The sequence below is a fragment of the Garra rufa genome, chromosome 19, assembly GCF_049309525.1.
Source record: "Garra rufa chromosome 19, GarRuf1.0, whole genome shotgun sequence".
Taxonomy (NCBI): Eukaryota; Metazoa; Chordata; class Actinopteri; order Cypriniformes; family Cyprinidae; genus Garra; species Garra rufa.
In genome coordinates, this window is record NC_133379.1 from 24,454,224 (window position 1) to 24,470,294 (window position 16,071).

The 16,071-nt window shown below is 33.4% G+C and overlaps 1 protein-coding gene across 1 annotated transcript; it reads right to left on the reverse strand.

Annotated features, from left to right (window-relative positions):
* Nucleotides 1–19: 19 nt before the first annotated feature.
* On the reverse strand, nucleotides 20–11,638 carry pold3 (polymerase (DNA-directed), delta 3, accessory subunit). The gene is made up of 12 exons (XM_073824523.1): nucleotides 11,507–11,638; nucleotides 10,951–11,006; nucleotides 10,754–10,856; nucleotides 10,621–10,660; nucleotides 6,402–6,534; nucleotides 6,055–6,310; nucleotides 5,906–5,978; nucleotides 5,659–5,827; nucleotides 5,435–5,544; nucleotides 5,042–5,127; nucleotides 2,805–2,883; nucleotides 20–734 (listed from the first exon to the last, which is right to left on the reverse strand). The coding sequence occupies exons 1-12, from the start codon at nucleotides 11,570–11,572 to the stop codon at nucleotides 529–531; spliced, it is 1,377 nt and encodes a 458-aa protein (XP_073680624.1). The 5' UTR covers nucleotides 11,573–11,638; the 3' UTR covers nucleotides 20–528.
* Between the last annotated feature and the right edge of the window lie 4,433 nt (nucleotides 11,639–16,071).

Here is a 16,071-nt window from a genome sequence, read left to right on the forward strand (position 1 = left end):
ATTAATCCAAACAAAAAGAAAAAGTATTTAAATTTTCGATTTATTTTCTAGCAACACACTAAAAATAGACAGATAATGATGAAATAAGACCGGGAAGTATTGGCGGTTGGCCATGTGCAGGTTGGTTTATGGTAAGTAAATCTGCTAGATCAGCAGGATCATACATTTACATACTACAACAGACAATTGTAACAGGCCCAGAACTGAAATCCAGCATGTGAAGTTCAATGGATAGTCAGCACAAGGGTTGTTCGTGTAGAAACAGAAATCTTGTGTCAGTGTTTCTGAATACATATTTCCTCCTTAGAGCATCATATGTGGTTCACTGTTGTTAAGTGCTTAAAGGTATATTTCACCCCAAAAAAGAAGTCATTATTTCTTCATCCTCATGTTGTTTTATTATTTTTTCCTTCCTCTTTAATGAACTTATACGAGAACTTATGGAACAACATGAGGATGAGTAACTAATGACAGCTTGCATTTCCAGGTGAACTACTCCTTTAAAAGTTCGTGAAAGAATAAAAAATGTTATTTCTTTTGGAAGAATCCCATGATGGATGGCTGTTTTGTGGATTTGTTAGCAGCCGAGGTCTTCTTCTGACTCTTTTCTTTTTTCTCTTCGACTTTTTTTCCAAATGACTGCTTGATTGAGCTTGATTGCTTGGCTTGACTGTTGGGTTCAGGCTCCTCTTCACTTTCAGAGTAAGACTCACTCACATAACCCTTCTCAGTCACTAGGAAAACATAAACGTAGGTTATAGATTGTCAGAGAAACACCATCAAGTGAGTAAGTGTGGTTTGGAGTCAATACATACAGTGCCTTTGGAAAGTATTCATACCCCTTCATTTTTGTTCACATTTTATGTTGCTGCCTTAGGTTAAACTGCTTTAAATATTTTGTTTTCACCCACATCAGTTTACACCATAATGGCAAAGCAAAAAAATGGTTTTTAAAATCTTTGCAAATTTATTTAAATAAAAAACTTAAATGATTCTATTGCGTAAGTATTCAGACCCTTATCTGGAACACTTTAAATTCATAAGCATTCATGTTGCTTGTAGATGGTCCTACACTTTGAATGATGTTAACCTGTGGCAAATTTATTTGAACGGTCATGATTTGGAAAGGCACACACGTCTTAATAAAAGGTCTAACAGCTGAAAATGCATAGAGCAAAAACCAAGCCCTGGGGTAAAACAAAAACTGCCTGTAGAGCTCAGAAACAGGATTAGGTCAAGCCACACATCTGGGGAAGAGTTCAGAAAAAAATATCTGCTGCATTGAAGGTTCACAGAAACTCATGGTTACTCTTAATGGAAGAAGTTTGAAACAACCAGGACTCTTTCTAGAGCTGGCCTCCTGGACAAACTGAGCAATTGACGGCAAAAGACTTTGGTTAGAGTGGTGACCAAGAACCTGATGTTTACTCTAGTTGAACTCCATGATCATGTGTGGAGATAGGAGAGATCTACAGAAGAACAAACATCACTGCAACACTCTACCGATCTGGGCTTTATAGCGGTGTGGCCAAACTCAATCCTCTCCTCAGTGAAGACACATGAAAACACATTCAGAATTTGCAAAAAAGCACCTCAAAGACCTTCAGACTGTGAGAAACAAGATTCTCTGGTCTGATGAACAGGAAATCCAAGCATCAATGCTAATGAGCAAAGCTTGTTGCATAATATCCAACAAGACTTGAGGCTGTAAAGGTGATTCAGCTAAGTACTGAGTTAAGTGTATGAATACTTATGCATTGTACATATATATATTTTTTTATATTAAATTTATGGAGTTGTGATAGTTCTGTTTTTGTGATGACATTATGGTGTATGAAGTGTAGATTGATGTGAAAAAAAGTAATTTAAAGCAGTTTAACATAAGGGCAGCAACATAAAATGTGAAAACCATGAAGGGTATGAGTACTCACTTTTCACAGAGATTTTTTTAAATTGCCATTCTTTTTGGCCAAAGGAAAGTTCCTTAATATTAACAGCCTTCTCTTAAGCCATCTTAAATTACTGCATCTGTAGCCAACACAACAGGTTTTAAAACAATACACATTCCTGGCTATGCTATAAATCTTGGTCTGGTCATTCGCATGTAATAACAAATAAGGAAAAAATAACATGTGAAATAAATTTTGTTACCATACAACAACAACAAAAAAATCCACTTCAAAGAGTTTTTGTGGTAAAGGGACAACTAGCATTAAGGAATGCGTAATATTAGACACTGGTCTAGTACAAAAATAATACCAGTGGCTAGATGTTATAGGAATCAAACACACATTCGTGCTTTAAAGTCAAAAATCATCTGGAATAAACAGTCTCAGCAAATATAGTTTGCCAGCCGTCTGTATTTCTGTCACATAGCATATGATTTACTCAATGGTTTAAGTCTTTCTGTCAGGGCTTAGAAAAGATGTGCTTGTAAAAGTAAGGAGAGAGTTCAGTTACTGTTATGCACGGATATTTTAAGGAATCTTCCAGGTAAAAAAGGAAACAATGGATAAGTAAAATGTCAATTACCACAAAAAAAGAAACTTTTAAAACACTGTGCATTGTAATATTTACTGCCGGGCCCTGTGTACTTTGTTATGAGCAGAAAAACTCTGTGGTAACTGACATAAATGCCACAAATGCTGTCAGTAAAACATTTTGCATTTGCATTGAACCCAGTTGTACATACGATAAATTTGTAAAACCATTCTCAATTATATTACAGATTTGATGGTTTCAAGTTTGTGGAGCCGATCAAGGCTAGTGAATGACCAATATAAATCGACTGAAATTGTACTTACCAAAGGAACCATCTTCATCAACAAATGTTGTAGACTTCAAAACACGCCTTCTTTTCCTCCTCTTCACCCCTGAGCTCTCCTGAGTGAATCAAGAACATAATCAATGACAATATTACTGCATGGAAAATACAAATGTGACTTGTACACTGCTGTTCAAAAGTTTGGGGATCAGTAAGATTTGTAATGTTTTTAAAATTTGCTCATCAAGGCTGCATGTATTTGATCAAAAATCCAGAAAAAAAAAACAGTAATATTGTGAAATAGTATTTTAACGTAAAATAACTGTTTTAAATGTGAACACATTTTAAATCGTAATTTATTCCTGTAATGCAAAGCTAAATTTTTAGCATCATTACTCAAGTCTTCAGTGTCACATGATCCTTCAGAAATCATTTTGATATGCTGATTTATTATCAAGGTTGAAAACAGTTGTGCTGCTTATTTTGTTGGAACAATGATACTTTTTTTCAGGATTCATTAATAAAAAAAAGTTTAAAAGAACAGTGTTTATTTAAAATAAAAATCTTTTGTAACAATACAAACTACAGGGTTCCTACACATTTTCCATTTTAAAATTCCATACTTTTCTAGACTCAAATTTCCAAACCTCTCAGTCGATTTTCAGACCGTATTTAACATAAATGGTTCATAAAGCATTATTTTCAGCTTTATATTTGGTATATAGTACAGTCATCTGTAAATATTTTTATTTTCTCAGGGTTTTTTCATTGATTTTCTTGAAATAACAACATACAGAATCCCTAAAAAAAAAAAAAGACAGACTTTTACATGCACACAAGAAACCTTTTTTTTGTGTGTCCTCGAGAAAATATTCACATGCACATGGGAATTTTTTGCATGCTTATGCGTTACAATTTCTAGTTTTATATTCATTTGTTTGTCACTATGAATAAAAACAAGAGCACGGATGCACATGAATTAACAGAAATCTACGTTCTCACAATTTGGCTTTTTTTGGCATAATGTCCAATTTAACACATCCTCTGTGGCGGTGCAGAAACCATGACACAAAATGAGCTAATGACATAAAATTTGCAAGTTCAAGGATCTATAAAAAAGACTGGTACTGTAAAAAGTGTTTAAATTTGGCTTTCATTAAGGCATTATGCAGTATTTCAAGGTCTTTTTAAGGTTTCTTTAACGCATGTGGAGGCCAAGAAACCACATTGCACACATAAAAGTCTGTGTATTTTTTATGTTTGCAAAGGTCCTTGAGGCTGTGTAATACGGTGCTATGAATATTGTGCAAAGAAACCCAAAATGCTTACATTTCCTATTATAAAAAAAATGGGTAACACTTTACAATAAGGTTCATTAGGTAAACATTAGTTAATGTACTAACTATCATGAACTAACCATGAGCAATACATTTGTTACTGTATTTACTATTTACTAATCTTCATTAACGTTAGTTAATGGAAATACAGTTGTTCATTGTTTGTTCATGTTAGTTCACGCTGCATTAACTAATGTTAACAAGATTTTAATAATGTATTAGTAAATGTTGAAATTAACATTAACAAAAACGAATAAATGCTGTATAAGTGCAGTTCATTATTAGTTCATGTTAACTAAGGAACCTTATTGTAAAGTGTTACCAAAAAATGAATATGGGTAAAAGTCTGGAAACACAAATATTGTGCTTTCTTTTTTCCATACTTTTCCAGATTTGGAAAATACTTAAATCAAATTCCATACTTTTCCAAACCCCGTAGGAACCCTGAAACTACCATTTAAAAGTTTGTGGTCAGTACATTTTTATTCTTTCTTTTTTTTAAATAAATAAATAAATACTTTTTTCACCAAGGACATATTAAATTGATAAAAAGTGAAAGCAAAGACTTTTACTGTTAGAAAAGATTTCCATTTTGAATAAATGCTGTTCTTTATGACTTTTTATTAATTATAGAATCCTGAAAAACAGGTTTAATCACAGGTTTTAAAAAAATATTAAGCAGCACAACTGTTGCCAACATTGATAATAAAAATAATAAATCAGCATATTAGAATGATTTCTGAAGAATCATGTGACACTGAAAACTGGAGTAATACCTAATGAAAATTCAGCTTAGCATCACAGGAATAAATTATATTTTAAAATACAAAACCATTTAACTGTAATAATATTTCACAATATATTTTTTTCTGCATTTTTGGTATGTTTGGAAGTCCTGTTCCTAAAAAAGCCAGTAATTATTGGTGTTAGTAACACTTACTTCTTGGTGTGAAACAGGCTCTCTCTTCACTTGCTTTTTAGGGCTGGGAGTATGTACATTAGGCACAGGTGGAGAATCTGGCACAACTGAAAAAGGGAAGAAGAGACATATATTAAGTATATATATATATATATATATATATATATATATATGTATTGACAGAAGGAAAAGAAAGAGAATAAGGAAAAAAACAATGAATGTTATCAATTAGCTTTTGTTTGTCAGAGAGCAATTCTGATATTTTATTCAGCAGTCTGCCCAGAGGGAGAACCTATTTCTTTGTTTTTCTTCATTTTGGGTCACAGAGCGCCTCATCTGGACTGATTCAAATCTGCCAAGCATGACGTGAGCCTGATTTTTTCCATTTTTTTTTTCTCCCTATCTCTTTCCTACCCTCATCATCACTGCTGTCTGGCTGGGGCTTCTTTATCCGCCGTCTCTTCTTCTGCTGGCTCTCCATTTTCTCATCGTCACTGTCCACAACCTCAGCTCGCTTTGTTTTACTTGAAGGAAGCAAATTTAGCTTTTAGCTCACATTTAAGAGGACAAACATAGCATGTGTCAAATATTTGTATGTAGATTTTTTAAACAATATTTCTTAGAAGAGGGGACCTTACTTCCGAGTGTCTTTTGATTTGGCACTGGGCACCTTGGATTGTTCCTCTTTAATGTCAGTCTCAGATTTGGGAGACGTCTGTGACTGTTTCATACTCGCAGTAGCCGTTGCTGTTGAGCTGCCATCCGTCTCTTCTTTGATGCTTTTGTTGGGTTTTTCATCAGCCTTTTCTAAATGTCACACGGTTACATTTGGTTACTGTATGTTATGCTTTGTTTCAATTATTTGGCAGAAAAGACAGAACTCACTGGGGGCAGACTTTCCAAAGAAGTTACTCATCGGGTTCGCTTTGGAGGTTGTTTTGCTTTTTGATGTTTCAACCTACAACATATGAAACCATTATAAATTTCACAGTCTTGTGTGCCATTAACATTAAACTATAGAGTTACACCCGTACCAGAGAAGAATCGTCTTTCTGCTCTGTTTTCACTTCCTTGCTGGATTCTTGGCTCTTAGAAGCATTTTTGCTTGCAAACATTCCCATGATGCCTGCTGGCTGCTTAGCACTGGGTTTGGAGGTAGCTGAAGTGTTTTCATTCAAGCCAGGTTTACTGATTTCCCTCTCCGCTGGAGGGGCCAAAGCCATCTCTTGAGCTTTCTGCAGCTCTGCGGATGACATGGGGACTGCCGCAGCACAACGTATAGCGCTGTACCTGAGGAAAGACCAGAAATATTGGATGTGTCACAACTTTAGCATGTCATGTATGCGTGTGAAGCATTACAGATTATATGAGTATCACTTACTTGTTGCAGTTTTTGAGGTTCTCCTTAACAGCATCGTAATCTGTATTGTAAAGTGGTGAACTATCCTTCAGCTCAGCTCTTTGCACACTGTACACATGCACACTGATGGTCACGTCCATTTTTGCTTTAACAGCTGAGCAAAAAAAATAATAATAATAAACACAAATCACAAAAATGAAAATCATATGAAATTTTTATATACATATATAAAATATGCATTATTTATATGATTTAATTTCTTATGTTTAATTTAATATGTTGAAAACAGTAGAATTTTCTTTGTAATAGAGGTTTCTTTGATGAATAGAAAGTTCAGAAGATATATATACAGTGCCCTCCACTAATATTGGCACCCTTGGTAAATATGAGCAAACGTGGATGTGAAAATAAATCTGTCTAATTTATCCTTTTGATCTTTCATTCAAAAAAAATCACAAAATTCTAACCTGCCATTTAAGTAAAATAATCAAACCTATGGGTGAAATCTCATTAAAATAAATGTTTTTCTCTAGTTCACGGTGGCCACTATTATTGACACCCAATTATTGCAGCGTCCTTTTCCCAAGATAACAGTTCTGAGTTTTTTTTCAACAATGTCTAATGAGTTTGGAAGATGCAACCATGGCCCATTATAGGATTTCTAACAGAGGTCAGGTTTTGATTTTTTATCTGCTGGTATTTGATAGAATCCATGAAGCCATGTATCTAAACAAGATGTCCAGGACCTCCGGCAGAAAAACAGGTCCACAAAATTAAGACCTAGCCGTATTTTTAAGCATGGGCATGGGGTACTTTTTTTTTTTTAATCCCTGTCTGCACCAAAACCATCTGGAGGGTTAGCTGCCAAAAAACTCATTTTTAGTTTCCTCTGACCATAGCAGCCAGTCCTGTTTGAAGTTCCAATCATGTCTGACCAGTGTTGTTTTTGACAACCATCTTAGATTTAGTCTTAGTCTTATGGACTAAAATGCTTATTAGTTTTAGTCAAATTTTAGTCACTTCTAAATGTGATAGTTTTAGTCCAATTTTAGTCGACGAAAAGTCAAAAATGTTTTAGTCTAGTTTTAGTCAAAAAAAGGGGAAAAAGTCTTTTAACAAATTAATGTAGGTCAGTAAGTATTTTGCTGTTTGGTAGTGTCACTTATAAGTTGTGAAAATAGCAGATCTATAGTTCAACACAATGTGAGCTTCCGGATCGACTATTTTCACCAATAATTACAATAATGAAGGAATGGTTTTAGACATAAAAGACATATATTTGAAATACACCCATAGGTCCTCTCACCGTTTGCGACCACCCTGTGTGCAAACTGCCGCCATCATGGTTAATCGTCTGTCTGTCTGAGTGACAACAATGTGACGTGTTGAGCGTAACCAAACAAGGATAGAATGCTAAAACGGCTTGCCATACTAGTATGGCAAAGAGTATTTAATGCTAAAACGGCTTGCCATAGCGGCAGATACTTTTTCGGTTTTAATTGGCATGCACAATAAGCAGAAATGTCATGTTTTAGTCATCAACGAGCCATTTTTATCTCGTCATCGTCTCATTATCGTAATGAAAAAAAAGTGGCATCAACGAAATGATTTCGTCATCGTCATTGTTGACGAAAACAACACTGTGTCTGACAATTGAATATGCTGGAGCTTGTTTTTGGGTGAGTCAGGAGGATTTTTTCTTGAAACCCTCTGCAACAACATGTGGTGATGTAGGGGCTGTTTGATCATTTTATTTTAGGCTTTCTTACCCCAAGACTCAACAATTCTCCAACTGTGATCCTTGGAGAGTCTTTGGCCACTAAAACTCTCCTCCTTATTGTGCATTAGGATGATATAGACACACGTCCTCTTCTAGGCAGATTTGTAACATCTTTAGTTGATTGGAACTTCTTAATTATTGCCCTGATGGTGGGAATGGGGATTTTCAATGCTTTAGCTCTTTTCTTACAGCCACTTTCTATTTTGTGAAGCTCAACAAACTTGTTCTGCACTACATTCTTTGGTTTTACTTCTTGTGATGGATGATTACTTCTTGTTATGGATGATTGTAATATTAATGGGAATATACTTTAGAGATATTTTACTTAGACAAATTTTTAAGGGGTGCCAATAATTGTGGCCAACGTGAACTAGAGAAAAACATTTATGTCATAATGAGATACCCCCCCCCCCCCCAATTTTACATAATTTTACTTCAATGAAAGGTTAGAATTTTGTGAATTTTTCAAATGAAAGATCTAAAGGATAAACAATGCAGATTTATTTTCACAGTCACCTTTGCTCATATTTACTAAGGGTGCCAATATTAGTGGAGGGCACTTTATATGTATATGTATATGTATATCTATATATTATATACATATACATATACATACACACTGACGTCAAGCTTTTGGATGGCATAGTGCATATTGTTATAAAAGCTTTTTATTTCAGATAAATGCTTATCCTTGAATCTTTCTATTCATCAAGGAATCCTGAAAAATATCTACTCAACTGTTTTAAACATTGATAATAATAATAATAATAGTAATAATAAATGTTTCTTGAATGGCAAATCAGCATATTAGATTGATTTCTGAAGGATCATGTGACACTGAAGACTGGAGTAATGATGCTGAAAAGTTAGCTTTGATCACAGGAATAAATTACATTTTTAAATATATTCAAATAGAAAGCAGTTATTTTAAATAGTAAAAATATTTCACAGTATTACTGCTTTTGTTGTATTTTGGATCAAATAATTGCAGGCTTGGTGAGCAGAAGAGACTTGTAGTGTAAATAAATGAAAAACATATATTTGATTAATATATTTAAGATTATAAAGATTATAATCACTGATGTGTCGACTTTATGAAATTAACAAGAATTTGCATATTCATATGTAGGATTATGCATTATTAAGTGTTTTATGAATATGTCTTATGAATTATTATATTTATATCATTATTAATATTTTTGAGAATATGTATTCAATGACCCTTTTGAGACATGACATGAGACTGTATGCTGTTGCTATGTAGCTATGTTATTTTCGTACATTTTATCATATCTATCATTAACTCCGACAGACAGACCGATGTTCTTAGAACAATAACTACTTCTTAGTAAATGTGCCTTTTTAAAGTTTGGGTTGGTGGACAAATATGCAAATTAATAACACTTTTGATCACGAGCTGAGACATGAGTATTGCGTTCTTAATCAAAATATAGAAATATTAACACACATTAATAATCATCTTGAAATATTAGAAGTTTGGTTATATCTTATTGATTAAGCTACTCAATATAGTGCTGAATGCTTTATTCATCCTTCGAAGCATATGTTTCATCTGTATTTTCCATCTATGTATGTGTGATGTCCGAAGCACAGTTCCGCAACATGGTTATTCTTGGCACTTAATGAAGACAGTTTAGATGGACAATTAGATTAGCATTAACACGTCTCAATGTCTCAAGATATAAATTAAACTAAAAAGGAGAAATGAAACTGCACGTCCACTCAACTGAGTTTATAATTACTAATCACGAGTTTATTCACAAGTTGATGTATTGATGTATTTTCAACTGACTTTGACCTTCAGACTTCCTGAGTTGTCTGGTTTTAGGGTATAAAAAGTCTTGCAATTGTATTTAGGACAGATCGGAGACTTCAGACTTCTCAACCTCCTTTACTCCGATCTCAACTTTCTTCTGGGTGCACCTGAAACAGTCTAATTTTCTATTAGACTTAATTTTCTCAGATTTGATATTAGAATTTGACTTTATTAATTGCAATTTGGCTTTTATGGAATTCTCAACTTTTAAGACAGTAAATATTATTATTGCAATATTTCTTATAATTTTTGCATTTGTATATCTTCTCAAAGAAGTATACTATTATTGAACAGATTTGAATTGGCTTATTAATATAACATTGAAATCAATGTTTACTCCTAATTAATGGATTTATGGACTCTTAATTGTGTTAATCTTTCATTTATGACTATTGTCTGGATTGTGGTCTATATTGCGTTTTTGCAATATATGAAATTTATCTGAAACTATTTGAATAAATTGTATAATCATTTTAACCCCACCAGTCTGACTCCGAATCAATCATTTTCCGCATCAATCACTAAATTTAAGATCACCTATGTGAGATTTGAAAAGCCTAACATTTTAGCCTAGGATTAATGCTATTTGTTGTAATTTACAGATACAAGTATCGTAATCTTACCTTCAAGCTTGTCCTCACGTACTACTGACACTTTATGGCACTAAAAGCAATGGAAAACATTTATTTGCAGATCTTAAAGTAATGATTATCTGGGAAATATTAATTTCACAAAGGTTAAGACCTCGGTCCTTACCGTACTTCCATTCTCAACACACTTCCCAGATACAAGGTAAGTGGCATTAAGGGACTTCCCTGAACTTTCATTGCGTTTCTGCTGCAGGTAATGATACAGCATTCTGCAAACATGTTACAGAAATATTAGTGATTCCAACAGATTATCAAATGCTTTAATAAATTAAAAGAGGTGTCAATAAAAAGGAAATGACTTACTGTTTAGCTGTGTTGACATGGACTCCAAGAGTTAAACTGAGCCATTTGTAGGTGACCTGCAAAAATAAAAAAATAAAGGTAGAATAGTTGATAATGTAGCTATTCTCATACTTAGTATGTATAGACTGTATTAGTACGTATACTTAGTATGTATAACAACGGCCATTTGATTTCAATAAAACTCATAATGTGTATCTTTACATGTTAACAGTCAGTCATTAACTAAAACGATTTCTCTCTAGCATTAAGTCTAGTAACTGTTAAACGTATTTTTTGTTCGCTTAGAGTGGGATTTTATTCATTAAGATGCAAAATAGGATGTGGTTGATTCAGTAAAAACAACAACAACTCCAAAGTAGTGTCATACGGAAAACAGGCTGCACAGAATAAAATGAACTGTTAACGGAACCGAACGTCATGAAAATGATTTAATACCGGTATTTTTCTCGGTTTCCAACCCTGCACAGTAAACAAGCATGCTGCTACATGTAAGCATTTCACCTTTAATGTTAACGTTACATATGACAAGAAGGATATCATTATAAAAACGACTTACGATCTTGTTTTGATCATTGACATATTCGTCAATGTTGTCTAAATACAGGTCATCCATATCCGGCATATCGGGCTGCAACTCCAAGTTTACGCTTGTGATTGAAAGAGTCGCCAAACGCGGGAACTGCTGCTGAATCGTATTTACTTCCGGTCATGTGGGCTAAAGCGCCGAATAGCAGAGGTAGGAAGTCTACATACTGCATTCGACTGCACTACACAACATGTATATTTGCTTTTACTATGTTTACGCCACATGTATTTTAGCATATGGTGTCAATATTTCAGTTGGTGCAGGTTCTTGTATCTTTTTATACCACGAACTCTTGTAACCCTTATGAAAAATAAGTATGGTAACCATGATACCGTTCATAATTTCTATAAATAACTTTAAGTAATTTACTAACAGCGTTGTTGCTACTGTAAAGCAATGCAACAAGCGTTCAGAGTCATTTAGTAAGTTTTTATTTTATTTTAGACAGTGGTGCCATCTATTTTGTTGTAACTATATGGTTATTTTTTGTTAATAAGTTATTTATTAAGTTATAATGTAATAAATATTATTATTATTATGTAGATTAGGCATTTGAAGTTATGTATACAGTCAGACCTAACATTATTTAGACATCAGATATAATTATTATTTATTATATATTTACCAGTGGGTGCAGTACAGTATAGGTTATTTATGTTTGTGAGAATAGCAAAATAAGCATATGACATATCATACCCAAAAATTCTTCATAGACTACCAGTAAAATTTATTAAAATTTGGGATCAAAAATTATTCAGACACTTTGACCTGACCATGTTTTGCTTAAGTGTTTTTTCTTTCGATCGTTTTAAACCACAGACTAAATAAAATTAAGCAAAACATGTTTTGCAATATATTTGTTTAATTTAAACAATATTAAACATTTTTTTTTTTTTTTTGGTTGATTGTAAACCATTACCTTTCTATGAAAGTTATCAGACATTATCAGGATGAATTTGTTCTGACACTGTTTAACTCTTAGTTCTTGTAATATTTTATTACTTTTTTTTTCTAAACTATAGCGAAAAAACTGTGATAATGTGAGAAATGTTGAAGGTGTCTGAATAAACTATAGATAGTTTGGCAGAATCTGGTTAACAGTAAAGTTTTAATGTATTATTTAAAATAGCACTCACTTTCTATTCAGTGATCAGTCTTTGTTGCAAAAAATATTTGTCTTGTCAGTTTTTGATTTAAGGTTTTTCAGAAAACTGTTTTATCAAAAGTCTCTTGGAAACAAAATATTGTTCTCAAAATAGTTATATGAAAAAATGTATTACCATATAGCTGCTCAAATGAATAATCTAATTTTCCACCTTTGGTTTCAGTTCAAGTTTAAATTTTTTTTAGGTCGTATTACAAACTCGTTGTCTTCGAGATCAGGTTTAAAAAGCAATAGAATCACAATTCCACAGAGAGGTAAACAATAGCCTATTAGTTTTATTATTGCATCATTGCAGTGTTATACATTCAGACAAAATAGCAGTTTATCAGAGGACCTAAACAATTTTTGTTTCACCTTAAACTGATGGTTTGAAATTCTTGATCATCTGATGCTATTGGATGACAATCAGTGTTATATACATAACCATTTAAAACGTTAATCCTTAAGGCATCTCCATGTACATGATCCCAAATCAAACATGCAGGCATGTGGCTGGATACACATAGTGGACTTCATTTTCAGTTCTCAAAGAAAATGCGATACACAGCACCTGAAAAAAGAAAAAATACTAGTATATTTTAACATTGTTTATAACTAATGTGACAGATTATTGCTATGATATTAGACATAAACCAGAACTTACAAGTTTCCCTTGCCACAGCCTAAGGGTCCAAAATAAAGCTCAGAAGGCAGACACACTCCTTGTCTGCAAACTCCACTGAGACTCGCACAGCTCCAAGGAAAAGACGCAGCCTCATTCTCATTGCCTTAGACAGAAATGAAATGCTTTAGCACTGAAATATCCTATAGGATGAGTGATATGGAGCCATGAGATTTCTCAGATTTAAGTACCACATATGCCTTTAAATAAGACGTCAATTTAAACACTTCTATCACTAAATGCAAAAAACTTACAGTGCAGTGCTAAGACGACAAGGACAAGCAAAACAAGTATACTCTGAGGTTTCATGTTGGTATCTTCGGATGATGATGGCACTCCTAGGACGTTTGCGCAGTACTCTGGTCAGGCTCTGTCTTATTTTCTAAGTGACCCTAGAAGGAGGAGCGACTCAACTGAAGCCACTCCAATTAGATTTTAAGCGAAAAATTGAATTATGTAGCAGAATGAATGGACATGCTGTTCTTAATCCTATTTAAAATAATAAGAAAATACCACGACACAAGAGTATTATCACGTGTTTAGGGCTGTAGCAAATTATCATCGTTAAAAAAAAAAAAAAATCATCACCTGATCTGAAACACATGCTTATCCTGACGCCTATCATTTTTAGGTGTCTTAACAATCTTGAGGATCCTCGCATTGCTGAGATGCTGGTCTCTATAGTTGACTCTTGTTTGAATATATGCCAATGTGGCACACCACAAAAATACAGCGGTGTGGACATTTTAGTTTGGAGGATAATATTCACAAAAATGATCCTAATGTAAAATATTTGAACCAAAAAAAAACACACATTTGAATAATTATAGTTATGCCCCTTGTGAAAATTTTCTTGCTATATGAGTGTATTTCTTTTTAAATTAAATAAAAGACTAAACAATTTGGAAGGGAGAAACAGAGTTAATGATTAATAAATGTCAAGTTTAAATGAGAAATATATTTCAAATGTACATAATTTAAGTTTACAGTTGATATCTTGCATGCACTGTATGCGATCTACCCCCACATTATTATTTAAGGTGTAATCATTTTGCACTATAATTTTTAGATTCAGTTTAATCAGTGATAGGCATTAGCTAATAACAATAGTGGATCAGTATGAAATCTTTGGATTTTGGCTTGCCAGTAATATTACAGAAATTGGGGTGGTGTATAGGTTTTTAACCAGAAGATGGCATCAAAGTGATATTTTTGATCATTTCAGCGTTCCATTGTTCATAACTTCCTATACATATCAACTACTATATTTATAGGAACCATTGTTTTAATGTGTGTGACACAGACCTGCTTTGTCAGCTTTAATAGCACAACAGATATGCAGTGTCAAATGGCATATGATGAAGACACAACCTCTTATATAAATATGCATATACTTCTCTCAGCTGTTAAAAATCATGTGACATTCTTAGTACATCTTAAAGAATGAAATATTCTGTTTCAATAATAAAAACACACCAATCCTTTAAAATAAAACTTCACTTTTAGTGAAACATCACAAAAAGCAGTCAACACTAAATTAAAATTGTGAACAATACACATTATTAATCCTTAAACTTGGGAAAATATACAATATTTTTGCCCTTAATGCTCTTAATTTAATACCATAAATTATAGGATTGACAACAGGGGGAACAATCAGGTATGGCTTCTCACAGTGAAAGGTGACATAATACGAGAATAATGTAAAGGTCGACAACTTGCTATGTACCTATCAACAGCCATGACACTTAAATTTGATAATTCACCAACTGCAATAATGACTATACCTATAAACGTTAATTTTAGGATCCTTAAATATTCCTCAGGGACTCTTCTAAATGCTAAAAATTTTCAAAACAACTGGCGCCTTTACCATAAAATCTCTGACAATGTGGATTCTGAATTTTGAATGTTTGGGCCCTCTATCAATTATTAAATATTGCATTTTACATGAAAATCATATTTCAGATTTTTTTATTTTCAAGTAATGTACTTATAATTGCGTTACTTGTTGTGGCTTTGTATAATTATTTGTGAGATTTAGCTTTTTGTTTTAAAGTAAGTCCTACAACAGTTGTTCTTTGTGTCAGTTATTGTGATCTTCAATGCAGAAATCTGATCAATCAAATTTGTGCTGAAACCAGCCATATTTACATTACTGAAAAACTTCAGAAATATTCTGAAACGGTACTGCATTCAGTGCACGCGAGTAACACAGATTGATTTTGAAGTATATTTTTACATCTTCCTGCAATACAATATTTTCAGATTTGTTTTTATAACTGATAGTGAGATATTAGCCAATAAGAATAATATTAAAGTGCCCCTATTATGCCTTTTCAAATATGATATTTCATGTAGTGTGTCATGTAGCTGTATGTGAACATAAACTATCTGCAAAGTTGTGACGCCGACAGTGCACTATAAATAAAGTTTTTGTCTAACAAAAAAAAGAGTCGGCTCACATTCGCCTAAACGAGTCGTCAGCAATTCGAATCTTTTTTCTGTAACGGCCACACGTCACGAGCTACACATTTGCGTAATGTCCGCCCACATTCAATTTCGCGAACAACTTGCCCACCCACAAACAGCAGGCCTACCATTTTCACGTGGATTACATCATGTCAAGAAGACGCCCTGCACTGTGACAGCCTGTGAGAGTGAATTTGTTTTATATGCCCTTCCGAAAGATGAAACTATCAAGAATGA

Bases quoted from the DNA above. Each gene is read 5' to 3' on its own strand.
- pold3 (XM_073824523.1), bottom strand. From the start codon at position 11,572: ATGCCGGATATGGATGACCTGTATTTAGACAACATTGACGAATATGTC. The intron at 11,007-11,506 runs GTAAGTCGTTTT...TTATTTTTGCAG, and splicing joins TCAATGATCAAAACAAGATC to GTCACCTACAAATGGCTCAG. The intron at 6,311-6,401 runs GTAAGTGATACT...GTCTTTCCTCAG, and splicing joins AACCTCAAAAACTGCAACAA to GTACAGCGCTATACGTTGTG.